Source organism: Astatotilapia calliptera, chromosome 11 (genome assembly GCF_964374335.1).
Source record: "Astatotilapia calliptera chromosome 11, fAstCal68.1, whole genome shotgun sequence".
Lineage (NCBI taxonomy): Eukaryota > Metazoa > Chordata > Actinopteri > Cichliformes > Cichlidae > Astatotilapia > Astatotilapia calliptera.
In genome coordinates, this window is record NC_137432.1 from 25,411,665 (window position 1) to 25,426,530 (window position 14,866).

General features: G+C 39.9%; 1 protein-coding gene across 1 annotated transcript; it reads left to right on the forward strand.

Annotated features, from left to right (window-relative positions):
- The first annotated feature begins 153 nt into the window (after positions 1–153).
- gnl1 (guanine nucleotide binding protein-like 1) lies at positions 154–13,451 on the forward strand. Its single transcript, XM_026184744.2, has 12 exons — positions 154–405; positions 1,347–1,494; positions 2,849–2,985; positions 3,104–3,255; positions 6,560–6,631; positions 8,761–8,953; positions 9,153–9,251; positions 9,395–9,577; positions 11,285–11,463; positions 11,711–11,888; positions 12,718–12,858; positions 12,969–13,451. Exons 1-12 carry the CDS (start codon positions 333–335, stop codon positions 13,238–13,240), a joined length of 1,827 nt encoding a protein of 608 aa, XP_026040529.2. The 5' UTR covers positions 154–332; the 3' UTR covers positions 13,241–13,451.
- Positions 13,452–14,866: the final 1,415 nt, after the last annotated feature.

Genomic DNA, 14,866 nt, shown 5'->3' on the forward strand with positions numbered 1-14,866 from the left:
TTTCTCGGATATTTTCAGATTATATTTCTACGTAATGATACACAAAGTAAAGATGTTTAATCGTTTGAAGTGTAATCGTAAAATGAGATTTAAATAAAGCCCCACAAATGCACAAAATGATCGGTTTTCCAACACCTAAAATTGGTTTCTTCCGTCATTCTCCGCAGTCTGCAGTGGATATGGCGTCACTGAAAAGTGTACGAGTCGAGAAACTTCATCCATGTAAATAACGCCAATAAGAAAGCTGTGTGAGAAGCTTTACGCAGCAAAACATACTGCATAGCTTTCTTTATATATAAATATATTAATCGTTTTGTTTGTTTTTTTAAACTATGCCCCGGAAAAAGCCATTTAGCAACAAACAAAAGAAGAAACAGCTACAAGTCAAACGGGAGAGAAAGAGAGGTAACAGTATTTTGCCGTTAGCATGCTAGGCTTAGCAGTTTGCTAACGGTCCGTGCTCCATTGCTGAGTTTAACTGCAATGACTCTTTGTGTCTGCATGTTGTCGGGGGTTCTTAAGTTGATTATCAAATCACTCATTTAGCCCGTAAATCGAGGCCAGTGCTCGTTTCCGCTAGCAGTCATAAGAAGCAGTGTGGTATAACTTTGCCTTCGGAGTGGGCAAGTACGTGAAAATTAGCGCACAGACTTGCGTTAAATGTGTTAAATAATGCAAAGTCGTGTGTTTTTTGTTTAACCATAGAAACTACTAGAGACAGAGCCACTCTAACAGAGGTCTTGGACCGTGGTGCTATCAATAGGTCAATTTATTACCACTAATAGCATACTGGGTTTAAGATTTTCCATGTGCTGTCTATGTTTCAAGTAATAAGTCGGCGTGACAAGTAACGTGATTTAGTATCCATCAAGGACGCCATAAAATGTGACATAACTTGTCAAAACTAGGCATGTTCCAACTAGGCGCTTCCTGAAAAATCCTGCCTTTCCTTTAGGTGTTGCTGAGTCCACTTAAAGCGTGATTAACAAGAAAAGTATTAGTTTTCATAGCAATGTTTATACTCAAGTGCTTACTGTAACCAGTAAACCCTTTAAGACATGCACTGAAAGTCTTTTCTACCAAGGTCAGGTCATCCACACAGGGTAGTCAATGAATTCTGCAGTGCAGGACAACATTATGGATTTATTGTACCCTCCATTAAATAATCAAGAGGTCAGGATAGTTGAATGTGAATTTCATAAACATTATCATGTTCCAATTAATTTATGCCTGGAAGCATTTAACATTTCCACCAAAATGAACCAATAAACCTGTTAATAAGCACAGTATTTAAGCAGCAGATAAGTTAAAAGAAAATTTCTTGGTATTGGTTTGTGATCTTCCAGGTGACACAGGCTCTGGGCCAAGCAGTCGCAATGCCAGTGTGGAGCGAGGAGGAGAGCGGCAGTCAGATACCTCAGACAGCGAGACCACTGATATTAGAAGAATAAATCAGCAGCCCTTCAACAGAGAAGGACGATATGACCCTAACAGGTGAGTTGTAAGAGTACAGCACTGTAAATGATTTCAGATTCTTGTTCTGTAAAACTGAGCGAAATCCAACAGCCTGTGCTTGAAGTCGCACATAAAAAAGATGCTTAAGTAGGAAGCAGCTGCATTTTGATAACTAATTGGAGGTTTAGAAGATCATGCAGAAAATAAGATAAATTCACATGTGTTGAATTTTACAAAAATAATGTAATTTGTGTTGGACATGATTTGCAGTCAAAATGTAATTAACGCTTATAATCTCATTCCAGTTATAAAAATAAAAATTCTACAACACTTAGAAGAATACAACAATAAGAAGGGTTTTTAATTTCACGATTTTAACTGCTGGACACAAACTGTCTCATGCTTCAAGTCCATTCTTAATATTCACTGTAGAATTGAAGCTTTAACACCCCCTTTTTATGCTGATTACTCAATCGGGATCGGTTTCCAGGTCAAATGGTCAGTAAACAAAGAGAAAATTCAAATTGTTGAATTTGTTGCCTTTACGTACACACATCAAAAGTATTTAAAAGCCACTGACACTCAGCAGAAGCTGTTCAGTCATGGAAGCCCATGTCACGAAGCCCCTCATACACATTTATGCCAGAGGAGGTTTTGAACACTGCAATGAATGGGTCAGCAGAACGTCGGTGACTTTTACGCACTCAGCACTAAGCGAGCCCATTCTGTTACTTTACTTTGTCTGCCACTTTGTGGCTTAGTTGCCGTGGTTCCTAAACCCTTTCACTTTGCAATAATACCACCTACAGTTGATTGTGGAATATCTAGGAGGGAAGAAATTTCCCAGACTGACTTGTTGTAATAGTGGCATCCTTTATGGTACTATGCTCGAATTCGTTGAGCCCTTTATAACAACATATTCTCTTAAAAATGTTCGTAAAGCTGGACTACATGGTTTGGTGATCAATTTGCCTGTACTGAAAACACCTTAATTCAAAATTAAGAGGTGTGCCCAATACTTTTGTCTATACAGTCTTTTTCTTTGTTTAATTTTTTAAATTATTATAAATATCCAACAGTAAATATACAACAAATTAGAAAGTGAAGATACCACAAGAGAGAAGGGAAAAAGGAAACAAGTAGAGAGTGATCTTCTAATCCTAAATTAGGTTAAAATAAATTAGGTCTGTAGGACATTACATAGTTGACCTGTTTTTTCCCCCCAGTATAAATCAATGCTCATATAATGTATTTGTAAATAATGTGGTTCAACCTTTCAAATGTAGGAAAAAGAAGAAGGCACATTTTTCACTGGATAGGGGCTTTCATCATTAATTTGTCATAACAGCAGACAGTCATACAAAGGATCAACAGGGGTTTTCTCATTTTTTAGGTTCCGACTGCACTTTGAGAAAGAGGGTAAAGAGGAAGTGGAGAAGAGGAAGAAGCTGGCCAGGGAAAAGGTGCTGCAGCAAGTCTCGGACAAAGAACTTGAGGTTGACATCAATGACATCTACCCCTCAGAGAAAGGTCTGATTCATTTTGGTGTTAATCCTTTCTTCATCCTAAAATAAACCAAACGTGAGCAGAGTAGGCTAATGGAGTGGGTCACTGCTTGACACACTAACACTTGATTATTCACTGCCAGGCCTTGGTTTCCCACGACGGCCGTCCTGGAATTATGAGATGACACGGGAGAGCCTGCTGAGGAAAGAGGAGAAATCGTACAGAGACTACCTGGATGACTTGCACTCCAGAAACCCACCTGGCTCTCTCAGCCACTTTGAGCACAATCTGGAGGTAACTAAGTAAAGGAGTTTGTTTTTACTGTAGAAGTGCCACTGCACAATAATGAACTGTAAAAAGTTTTGATATTTATGGGGGGTTTTTTCACCAGCATTTGTGGTGAGTTTTGCAGGTCAAATTCTGTTTTAAAAGTTCCAGGAGTGCATTTGCTGCCTAAACTAACTCAGGCTGAAGTGCTGATTTTTAGGAGAACCTTTGTACTATGAAGTTGCTTTTATTGTCGCTGAGCACTTAATCAGATGTTAATCTCAATTATTATGGCTTCCGATGATTATGAAAGCAAAATAATGGGCATAGAAAACAACTTTGTGCACTTTCACCCCTACGTAAAAGCTCAAACTCATGCACTTTTTACTGTAGCTGGAGCCAAGGCAATTAAAAGAGAGCTAGTTAATTTAGTTACCAGGATCTATCTGTGGAAGGATTATGGCTTTTGGGACTAACAGATGCCCTTGTGAGGCCCCACCTCCCCGTGAAACTGTGTTCAACACCACCATCACATTTTAATTTATTTATTTATTTTCATAATTTAGTTATTAATTAGTTTTCATAAGTCTTAAAGCTAAATAAATTATGGTCATTAAGTTAATGACTATTGAGGTTAACTAATTTAATTTAATTAAGGAGTGATCCTTCAAAAGACATGAATTGAATTCATTAAAGAACTGATTTTGAATTAGAAATTATTTGGCCATTAGACTCAGACGAAGCTACAAAACAGTATGAATCAGAATCTGAAAAGGCAGAATGACAGAGGAGATTTAAGCACACAGAACTGAGGCTGGTTTGTAGAAGGTGTGCATGAACATGGTTGGACCTGAGTGATAACAACATAATTAAGTTTGACAGCACCGCTAAGCAGAAGAATAGCTAGTATCCCAGTGACCCAGGATTGCAGGCAGATGAGTGAACACAGATCTGTCTTATTGAACATATGCATAAGCTTAAATATAATATTAAGCCTAAATAATTATGATTCTATCTTCACGGGGCTTTAGTTTATATAAATGTAATGCTTGTGTTCAGTCTAACGACCTTTGTCCAGAATCCAACAAGTCAAAACACCCTCCACTTTTTCAGATGAATCATCACACGCCACACCACTGTGGTTAAACTTCGTCATTTTCACACTGATCCAGGGCTAGTGACTAATTTAATGAAATTCTCTGCTGTGCCACTGTGCATTCATGCGTGTCTTTTCTCAATATCGGTCTTCATTTTGCAGTCATGGAGCCATTTTAGTAATGTGGTAACTGCTTTTTGGGGGGCAGAACACTTCTGCAAAAAGTCTGTGTTCTTGAATCATTCCTGACTCTTTGAGAACAGATGAAACATGAAGTATTGCTGCTTGTTAACACATTTTTAGGTAAGCTGACGATTACCCAGCAGACCTGCTGTGCCATATTTGTCTTAAAGGCATAAATGTTCAAGCTGTTATCCAGCATGTGGCTCCAGGACTTACCACAGACTCATTATATCATTTCTTAGCTCAGGATGATGTAGGGATCACAAAGAGTTATAGAACATAGCTTTGTATTGTCTGATATTTCCCACTGGTAGAAGCACCATTATATCTTCCTTGCATGCTGTGTTATTGTTCAGTTTTGCTCCAAGTATGAAACCGATAACAATATTGTTCAAAACCACAAGCCCTGCAGATCATTTAATTTCATCGTGGGGGTTCTGGAGCCATATCACAGCAGAAGCAGGGCTGGTGTAATAGGTGATCCTCAGTAGTCTGAAATTGTCTGTTTATTTTTGTTTTGTTTTTTAAATGGAAGTCAGGATAATAGAAAAATATAATTTAGATTAAAACGCTGATTGAACATGTTGTTTTTCCCGGATAGGTTGATTACATTAGACTTTAAATGATGTTATCTTAAACCTGCAACTTATTTTTTTTTTTTTTATATTAATAGAAACATCAGAAAGCTGTCTGTCATTTCGACAAATATAAACACTGAGGGTGGTCTTTGGACAGTACATGGTAAAGTGGTTAGCGCAATCACCTCAGAGGTTCAAACCTCCCTGAGGCCTTTCTGTGTGGTGTTTGCATGTGAAACCAGCTTCTCAGTTTGTAAAATATACCGTACTGCAGTGTAAAGAATATGACGGTGTAGGAAGCACTATTTGAAATCTAAGTTTTAAGCTCTGGGACTCATTTTTTGGTTTAAATGGTGTTGGTTATTCCAGTTTCCATAGTGGAAGTTGATTAAGTTAATGTTGCCTTTTTAAGCACTGTAGCTGGTTTTACTGCCCTTCACTCTTATTTCAGGGGAAAAGCATAAAGCTGCTTTGTGTGGTTTTGACTGTGCAATGACCACATGTGTCACATGGTGATTATTTTTATACTCCTTCCTCTCATAAGTATGCACCCTCCTCTGTCATTATTGTGATAGAGATTAAATGCTGTTAAATACAGGTCACTAACACTGACATGTTAAAATGACAGGTAATAAACCTGAAACTTGTTTGTTTTTTTGTACTCTTCTGGCTCTCTGAAAGCAGTAAAACAAGTTGAAAAGAACTTTAAGAAAATAGTTTTGCATTGAACCAAACCAATGAAAGTTTGGTTCATTTAATTCTCTGCAGCAACTAAATTCACATTATCACCCTTCTGTTTTAAGAGTTCGCCACTGTCGCTTGCTGTTGTAGGGCTTTTGAATTGAATGTGTTCTGAGTTGCTGTGTCACAGCGGTAATTTTTAAAGAGTATACTCCTTCCTTCACAACTGCTACACATGTGGCAGTTATGAAGCATCATTCAATTGCAGAGTGAATGTTTAGGCCACCTGGGAAATTTAGGTCCAATATTCAGTCCCTGTTCTTGGTTCCCAAATGAAGTCTCTGCAAATTAACGAAACATCTGGCTCTTGAGCTGCTAAATGCTCCACCATGTTCACCAGCTAGTTAATAATTACATTGGTCTGCTGTTTGTCAGCTGTGGAGGTCTGGTGCATTGTGTTATTTAGAGCTTTTTCTCTGAAAACAGCTGCCCACTGCAGCTGAACCTGCTGACCAGTTGTGGGTCAAGCAGCTAATCAGCTTGAAACTCGGTATCCATCTGCGCAGGTCAGAGCAGAGCTTTCTATTTGTTAAATAACTCTCTTTATGTACACCGTTACAAGCAACCACTCTGACTTTGTCTTTGGGTTTTTGTATTTGTGTGTAGTCACTTGGAAAATGTTCGAGTAGTTTCTAACACATCCTCAAGTTGAGTAAAAAAGGAACTAGTGGATTTGTTTTATGTACAGTATTAAACCTCATTCTTTTCCCCCCATTTGCTTTCTTTCTTTTAGACGTGGAGGCAGCTTTGGAGAGTCTTGGAGATGTCGGATGTGATTCTTCTCATTGTTGACATCAGGCATCCGGTAGGTAGAGGTGGTCTCCACTAGATGGAGACACAGTCAAAAGTTATTGTTTATCTGTTTGTTTACCTGATGCATTTTATCCTGAAAGCAGGTTTTGTTAGAGAGAGCCTCGAATGGGAACAGAGGGCGCTGAGTAGATAGCAAGATTTCTATACAGCTATTACTACCTGTAGGTGCACGCTGGCAGACGACAAGAAAAGATATAAATTAGAAAATTATCTCATGCTGCTTTGGCATCAAACGCATATTGTCATTTTACCCACTTTTTAGATGTAAAATTGAGTTTCCTGAGTTGACCCTTCATTCGTCTCTTCAGTTTATCAGAAATTTCACTGGAACATTTTATCAGCATCTCATTAAATTGTATAGATGCTGTGACCTTGCTGATGAAGTGAGCTGAATTCAGTTACTGCTGTGTTCAGTGTGTGTCTGTGTGATCTGCTCCTGAAGATTCAAGTCAATTCAGTTTTATTTATATAACACCAGTTCACAGCAACGTCCTTTCCAAGGTGCTTTATATTTTAAGGAAAATATATTTCCATATTGGAGAGAGAAAATCTCACTAATCAGATGCTCTCCTACCAAGAACTTGGTAGCAGTAGGGAGGAAGAACTCCCTTTTAAAATGAAGAGATCTCCATCAGAACAAGGAGCACTGAGAAGATAAAACACAAATCTACTGGAAATAGAAAACAAAAGTTAATGGCATCAGTAGTGGCCCATAAATGAGGAGAGGAGAGGTGAGGTGCATCACGGGACGCCTGAGCTTATAGCAGCAGATCTGATTGTTCAAGGTCACCTGATCCAAACTTAACTATGAGCTTTGTCAAAGAAGAAATCTTAAAAGTAGAGTTTTGTCTGACTCCCAAACCAAAACTGGAAGCTGGTTCCACAGGAGAGGGGTGAGAAACTCAAGGTATCACAAGTAAGCCTGCACTCTTAAGCTCTTTTTGCATCAGTACCTACTCATTTTCCATTTCAACTGGATACCACCTAATGTGCGTGGGACCGTTATAGCAATGGAGCCGACTGTCCTGTGACGTCATTTGTATGCGACACAAACGCTACAATGAAGGTGGAAGTTAAGGTGGTGTTATACCTGCTGCTCGGTCTGTGGCTTTATGTCAGACTCGGGGACCACAGTGTTGTTTCCATGTAGCTGTTTCCCTCGTTGCTGGGTTTCAAAAACAGCAGTTTTTGAAAGGAGGAAACTCTCATGGGTCATGCATGCAGTCTGTTGATGTCACATTTTCAGATTGCCTCAGATTGCTTGGAACCCCAGTGGAGAAGCTACTAAAATGTACCCTGTACCAGGTACTATCATCTAATGGAAAACCTTGAAAAACATGTCAAGTCGAGTCAACCTGACCTGAGTTGGTATTAATGGAAAAAATGGTATTAGATCATAGTGTTTTATTGGGCCAAGGTAGTATGATGGGGTTTGATCAATCCAGCCTAGAAGTAACAAACACATGAACTAGTTTTTAGCGTTACTCTAAGAATGTTTCTAAACACTTTATAAACATCGGAATTCACATTAAAAATAAAACCTAGTTCCGTGCTTCTGGCATGGTTACATTTCCCTTTTAATGCAAATTTAAAAACGGTACACTTATACTTGTTTCTATTTATAATGATTCAGTCTAATGGGTTATTTTTTTTAAAAGGCAGTAGTTGTTATGGAATGCCTTTATCACCTCTTGAGTGGACTACTGCAACTCCCTGTATATGGGATTACCCGGTTCCATTCACTCTCATTTGCAGATGGTTCAGCATGCAGCTACTTTCAACTATCAACAAAGAAAACAGAGCAGATCCACACTGGTCAGCTCAGCGGCACTAGCTACCTATAAAGGTTTTCATTAATTATTTGTTTTCAAAGCCCTCCATGGATTAGCTCTGCGATACACTGCAGGTCTTTAGCTCAGTATTTTGCCTCCAGGTCAGTGAGGTCATTGTTCCAACAGCTTCTCTCAGTGCCCTCTTCTCGCCTAAAAACCAAAGGTTTTTGATGTACATAAGGTGTACCTATTTTCTGTTGGATTTGGTTAAGTGTGAGCTCCATCATTGTTTTGTCAAACTACCTATGAATGTTTCTATTGCTCTTGACTTGACCTGTATACCACCCAGGTGCTGCAGTTCCCTCCAGACTTGTACCACTACATCACTGGAGAGCTACAGAAGCATGTGGTCCTGGTATTGAACAAAGCCGACCTGTGTCCTCCACCACTGGTAATCGCTTGGAAACACTACATGGCCTCCCAGTTCCCCCACCTGGAAATAGTTTGCTTCACCTCACACCGTGGCCAGCCATACAGCACAGGTGAGGAGAGGGAGAGCCGATGGGGGGGAGGGGGTTAGAGAGAGAAGAAATACATGAAAAATAAAGTCAGACAGACAAACCTGTCACTTATTGAACTTATTTCAGCACAGTGTAATCAGAATAACCTGCTGTGTGTCTGTCCAGCCCCTGTAGTGACTGCAATAACTGTTGTACTTTTCTGTTCTGTTCTGACTCACAGTCCTCCAGAAGAAGAGGATGAGGAGAAAGGCTGACTGGAGTCAGGCTGGAGGTCCTTTAGATATCCTAAAGTCTTGCCAGGAGATCACATCAGGGAGAGGTAGGAGAAAAAGTCATTTCACTGTTCTTCTTTTATAATAATAATTAATACATTAAGTTATACACACGATGAATTTAAGCAGCTTTTCATTCAAAATGTTATTGATCATCTTTTTGTTTTTTGTTGCTTTGTTGTTTTGTCAGTTGACCTCTCCAGCTGGGAGCAGAAGATTCAGAGAGATGCCGTTTCTGAGCGGCTAGACGGAGAACGGACAGATGAAGGAGCAGAGTCTGTCTTGGTGGAGCATCAAAGTGATAGTGCTTTGGAGATGAGCAGTCCATCACAGGAGCTCTACAAAGATGGTGTACTTACATTGGGCTGCATAGGTAATCATTTTCTCAGAGAACAACAATCTTTGGCCAGAATCAATGAACATTTTCTTTTTAATTATAGCAAAACAGGTTCTTGTTAAGAAACTTGGAAAGTATATCTTAGTATTTTCTCCAGATATTGCTTTTTTGGTAAGAAATTAGAATAGTTTTTTCAGATAGGAAAAAAAGTACCTCAAATCCATGCTTATCTGGGAACACAGTATTATTTCACTTTTATCTGATTAGGAAAGAACATTGTCTTACCAGTCCACAACAATATAATTCGATTTTCAGATTAAAAACTAGAGGACAAATAGGTTTAGCCTGAAGGCCATAGAAAGGAAGTCATGGTATGTCTGTTATGTGTATCTTGATTATAATCGAGTGTACCATTAGTAGATCGGCCAATCTCAATATGCAGCCTCCTTAGGCTAATAGTTTAGCTTGTAAAGTGACCTAGTTTGTCTCCAGACCTCAGTCCTGTAGAAAATCTGTGAGGAAGCTGAAGCTTCATTTTCCAAGCAGCAGCCAAGAAAACTGTACTTTCTGTAAAGAGCAGTGGGCTACTATTCCTCCTGAGATGTGTCTAAACCCAGTGACCAACTACAAGAAACGTCTTACGGCTGTGATCATCAACAAGAGTTCCAGCCAAGTACTAACTAATGTTTTGCTTGGGGATCAAATATGTATTTCACTCAGTGACTTGCAAATCAATTTATAACTTTTATGTTATATTTTATGTTATGTTATTTGGTTGATATTTTTATCTTCGTCAAAATGAAAATACTAGAAAAATTAGACAGAGTTTATTTCTTTTCTTTAAGCAAATATCCATAAAATAGGGTGTCAAATAATGATTTCCCCCACAGTACCTTCTCACATTGTTATTGTTAATGGTCAGTCTTGCTCGTAACTTTAGAATTCTCCATCTAGATCTTTGGACGTGTCTGTGAGCGTCACAAGGTCATAGCTGTAGGTGCTCCCTCATGCAGAAGAAGTTACTTGTGTGAATTCCTCTCAGCAAAGTGAGAAATGTCAGTAGAAATATTGGCCGACTGCAAAACTGTGGCTGAAATGATGGTGGTAATTTCAGTGTCTAGTGTGGCAGAAGAGGGAGGGTTCAGCCTTCAGAATAAAATACAACAAGAAAAGTTGTCAGGGAAAATATTGGCTCTGCAGCAACCTCCCATGATGCATTTCATTGCGCTCAACCGAGCACCCAGCAGGTCATTTGAGTTCATATTTGCCTGTTATAGGCACAGTGTTTTTATTCCTCTGCTTCTTGTAACAGATTCTGTATGTGGGTGTGTGTTTGTGTGTGTGTGTGTTTGTGTGTGTGTTTGTGTATATATTGTTAAATCAAAGTGTGCATATTGGAGCTTATCTAAATTATCTCTTCGCAAAGTTAATTGAAAAAAAAAACAACAACAAAAAACACCTGCTCGATCTGCTTCTTGTGGTGTTGATGTGCGAAGTGACCGTACAGTTGGTGTTTCTATCTTTTAATAAAAGACATTGCGTCATGCACTTAAAACATGCACCTCACTCTCATTAAACATTAAGAAGTTTTTACAAACTTCCTTTTTTGAATCTAGTGTTCCTGACTGAATGTAGTTATTGGAATCTGAATATAAATTCACAAACAGTGACTCTTAAAAAGAATTTATAGAGCTTGAATACTGTTACATATGAGTGCCTTTGTAACCTCTCTTTGTTTTCCAGGTTTTCCCAATGTTGGTAAATCTTCAGTTATAAACAGCCTGGTGGGAAGGAAGGTGGTAAGCGTGTCTCGAACCCCAGGTCACACCAAATACTTCCAGACCTACTACCTCACTCCGACAGTCAAGCTCTGTGACTGCCCCGGGCTGGTCTTCCCCTCCCGTGTCAATAAACAGTTACAGGTACAAGTTCACTGTTGTGTACTCCAGAGTAAATGTGACTTTCACTTTACTTGCCCGATTGGATGCGGTAGAAACATAATTGTATTGAGTTGCACGCTCTCCAGGAGTATTTTGTGTGACTGTCGCTTTCATTTTTAAATAGCTCTTAGTTGCTATCTTGCTGTTACCAAAGGTAATTTCTGACCTGTCTTTATTTTGTTCGTGAATTTCTTCCTCTTGTTTTTATCTTTAAATGAATTTTCTATAGATTCTGGCAGGCATCTACCCAGTGTCTCAGCTACAAGAACCTTACAGCTCAGTGGGTTATCTGTGTGAGAGGACCCCCTTCCTTTCCATACTGAAGCTCAAACATCCCAGTCTGCAGGAAAATGAAAGAAACCAGGAGTCTGAGGAGCCCAGCTGGACCGCCTGGGATGTGTGCGAGGGTAAGGTGGTAGTTAGCGTCACAGCATCTGAGTTGTTGTGGTCGTTGATAGTTTGGAAACTTCAATACTCTAAAATATTGAGAGGATAAATGGCAAGCTTCCTTTAATGCAAGTCACAGATCTTTATTGATTCTAAAATAACAAAATCAGTACAATTCAAAGGAGAGCCAATCCCCTGCTGCAGGGCCACTGCCATTATTTGCTCTCTCTTGTCAACACAGCCCTGTAGTAAAAATCCGCCAACAATGCACTGGTCCATTTATCAAGTCGAATTGAACAAAGTCAATTTTTTATGTAGCACATTTAATCACAACAAATGCTGACTAAAGTGCTGCTCAACGTCACGAAAATAAAAATGAGTCAATAAAACAATTAGAAAACAAATACTGACGTGCCCTAGCTGTCTGTGGCACCCCAGGCACATTGTTTAGACTAAACATGTACATCACAAATATAAACTCTGGCCTTTAAACGGGCTTTGTTATTTACTCAGACAGCTAGATGTCCATGTCACTCAGGCAGTATTAGTTGGGCTGTTCTCAGCTGTGGATTCGGTGCTCTAACAACCATGTACAGTAGCAGGGTGGTGTTTTAGTAAAGCACTCAAAATAAACTACAACAGCCTCATTCATGATAATGAAAGAACGAGTCAGGCAGTTTTGTGGTGTTTCTAATATTATCAGTACAACAAGTTGTGCACAGGAATAGGCAGACGTGATATTTTGGATACACAGACATTATTACCAGTAGGAAAATAAATATAGACTGTGCTCTTTTAATTATACCTTCATTTGATAGATTGTCACCAATTTATGCTTCCTTCTTTCAGCTTGGGCGGAGAGAAGAGGCTACAAGACAGCGAAAGCAGCTCGCAACGACGTGTACCGTGCAGCCAATAGCCTCCTTAGGTTGGTGATTGATGGCAGATTGTGCCTCTGCCTCAGACCGCCCGGGTACAGCTGCTTGAGAGGTAAGAGAAGGCCCTCTGTGTCTCTTCATTTCAACTCTGAGACTATTCGAAAAGTTAAAATGCCAGGTGGGTGGAATTAATTTATTTTGGGGATTATTTATGGTCTGCAGAGCACTGGGAAAATCACCCAGACTTGCCAGAGATTATGGCTCTTCAAGGAAGAGCAACAGAGGAAGAAGGAACCGCAGAGAGGGACGATGAGGAGGATGGCGAGTCCAGCACCGAGCCAGAGGAAGAGAGAGACAGGGATGCGGACGATGACGAGGACGGAGATGGGGACGATGAAGATGAGGGGTTCGGGCACCCGAGACGAAGCGACGATAAGCCATCTGGCTTTACGGTCAACATGTACAACGTCCTTCGGGAAAATGAGTGCGAGTGATAACAGAAGGAGACGCAAGGAAGAAATAACCTGTTCCTCTGCTCTGACTTTTACCCATCTGCCCCAGTCCACTCTTCGTTCCTTGTTTCCCATAGACCTGCATTCCTCCTCGTTTTTTTTGTTGCACCTCCGCCGCCTCGTGTCATTACCTTCTCTGTACATTAACATGCTCGATTCTAATCCATTCATATAAAGCATATTCCATGCTGTGCCTCTGCTCTGCTTCTTCTTCCTTGAAGCCTTTGTTTTTTAAAATGGAGCTTTTAGGAATGGGTTTGGTTTGACTTGAGCTTCACACATTGCATGTAGTTCTCAGAGACAAAATGAAGTAACTTCCCTCAGCCTGGAATGATCAATCTCTTCATAAATGAGTGACCTCACAGCTGAGATGCCAAAGTTTGGAAAAGTATGATGAAACAAATCAAATGCACTGTTGATATGATGTCATTCACTGAAGCAGCCATTTGGCTCTCAGAGCAGCTGGAGATTAAAAGAACACAACTCTAAATCCTCTTCATTGACCACAGCGTGTCTCAACTTTGAGTAGAGGGTGTGGGAGGGTACGTGGGAAATGTTAGGCTGTATAACTAGAACTAATAAAGTAAACATTTCACGCACAGTTACTGCTATTATGAGTCAGAGATAATTTATCTGATCTGAATTTACATTATTCTGCGTCAGAGAGTGATGTGGGTTTTTTGGGGGTAGTGGTGGGTGTTTACACTCCTGTATTGCTGGATGAGGCTGTTTCAGGAATTAAACCTGTAGTGTTTTAACTACTACAACTGTTTTCCATAGATGTTGATGGGGATTGTCAGTATTTCGTCCAGGATTCGGCTGCGCTTATTTAGCATGTTTATATGCTGATGCCAGCACAGTGAATTTTATCCAACCGAGACTGCTTAACAATAATTGAAGGGATTGTTTAACATTTTTTTGATTTTTACTTTTTTTGCCAAAAGGTACGTGTGGAATTTGAGTTTTGACAGCTGACTCAGTCGTACAGTCTGACAGCTCACGAGCCCAGCTGATCTCTCTCTCCGGCCGCCCCTCCCCGTCTCACTATAAAAACAGCGGAGGGAGACCATCATCAGTACATAAACACCATCAGCTGTTCTTACCGGCCTCGCAGCGCCGCCCTGTTGAGCCTTCTGCTGCACTCCTCCCCTGCAGCTGCGCCCGGGGCCACGCCTCCGCCACAGTACGTTTGAAGATTGAGCCCCTTGTTAAATAAAGCTACAGCTAGCAGCTGATTAGCAAGACTGGGACTAGCGTGACTCTGTCGAATGCTTGTAAAATCAGACCATAATTGGCCAGAAGTTTGTTTAATCTGTTCTAAAAGCTGCAATTTGTAATCTTCTTTTTCTTTCTTGGTTGTTCTTGGGCAGTGGATTCCTGCCACCATGAGGTTTTGTGAGCAGAGAAACTCTCCCTCATCAATAAAATCCTATTAAAACTGCAATTAATTGTTACATTTCAGTATTTTATAAAACTAAAAGAAACAAGATTAAAAGTGTTTTATTTGGCTTAGAGTATATTTAACAAAGTGAGTGTATGATACCTTAGTCCTCAGTTGCAGAAGAATGTGTATTCTGCAAGTGGTTGCAGATGTTTGGTGGCTGTCAC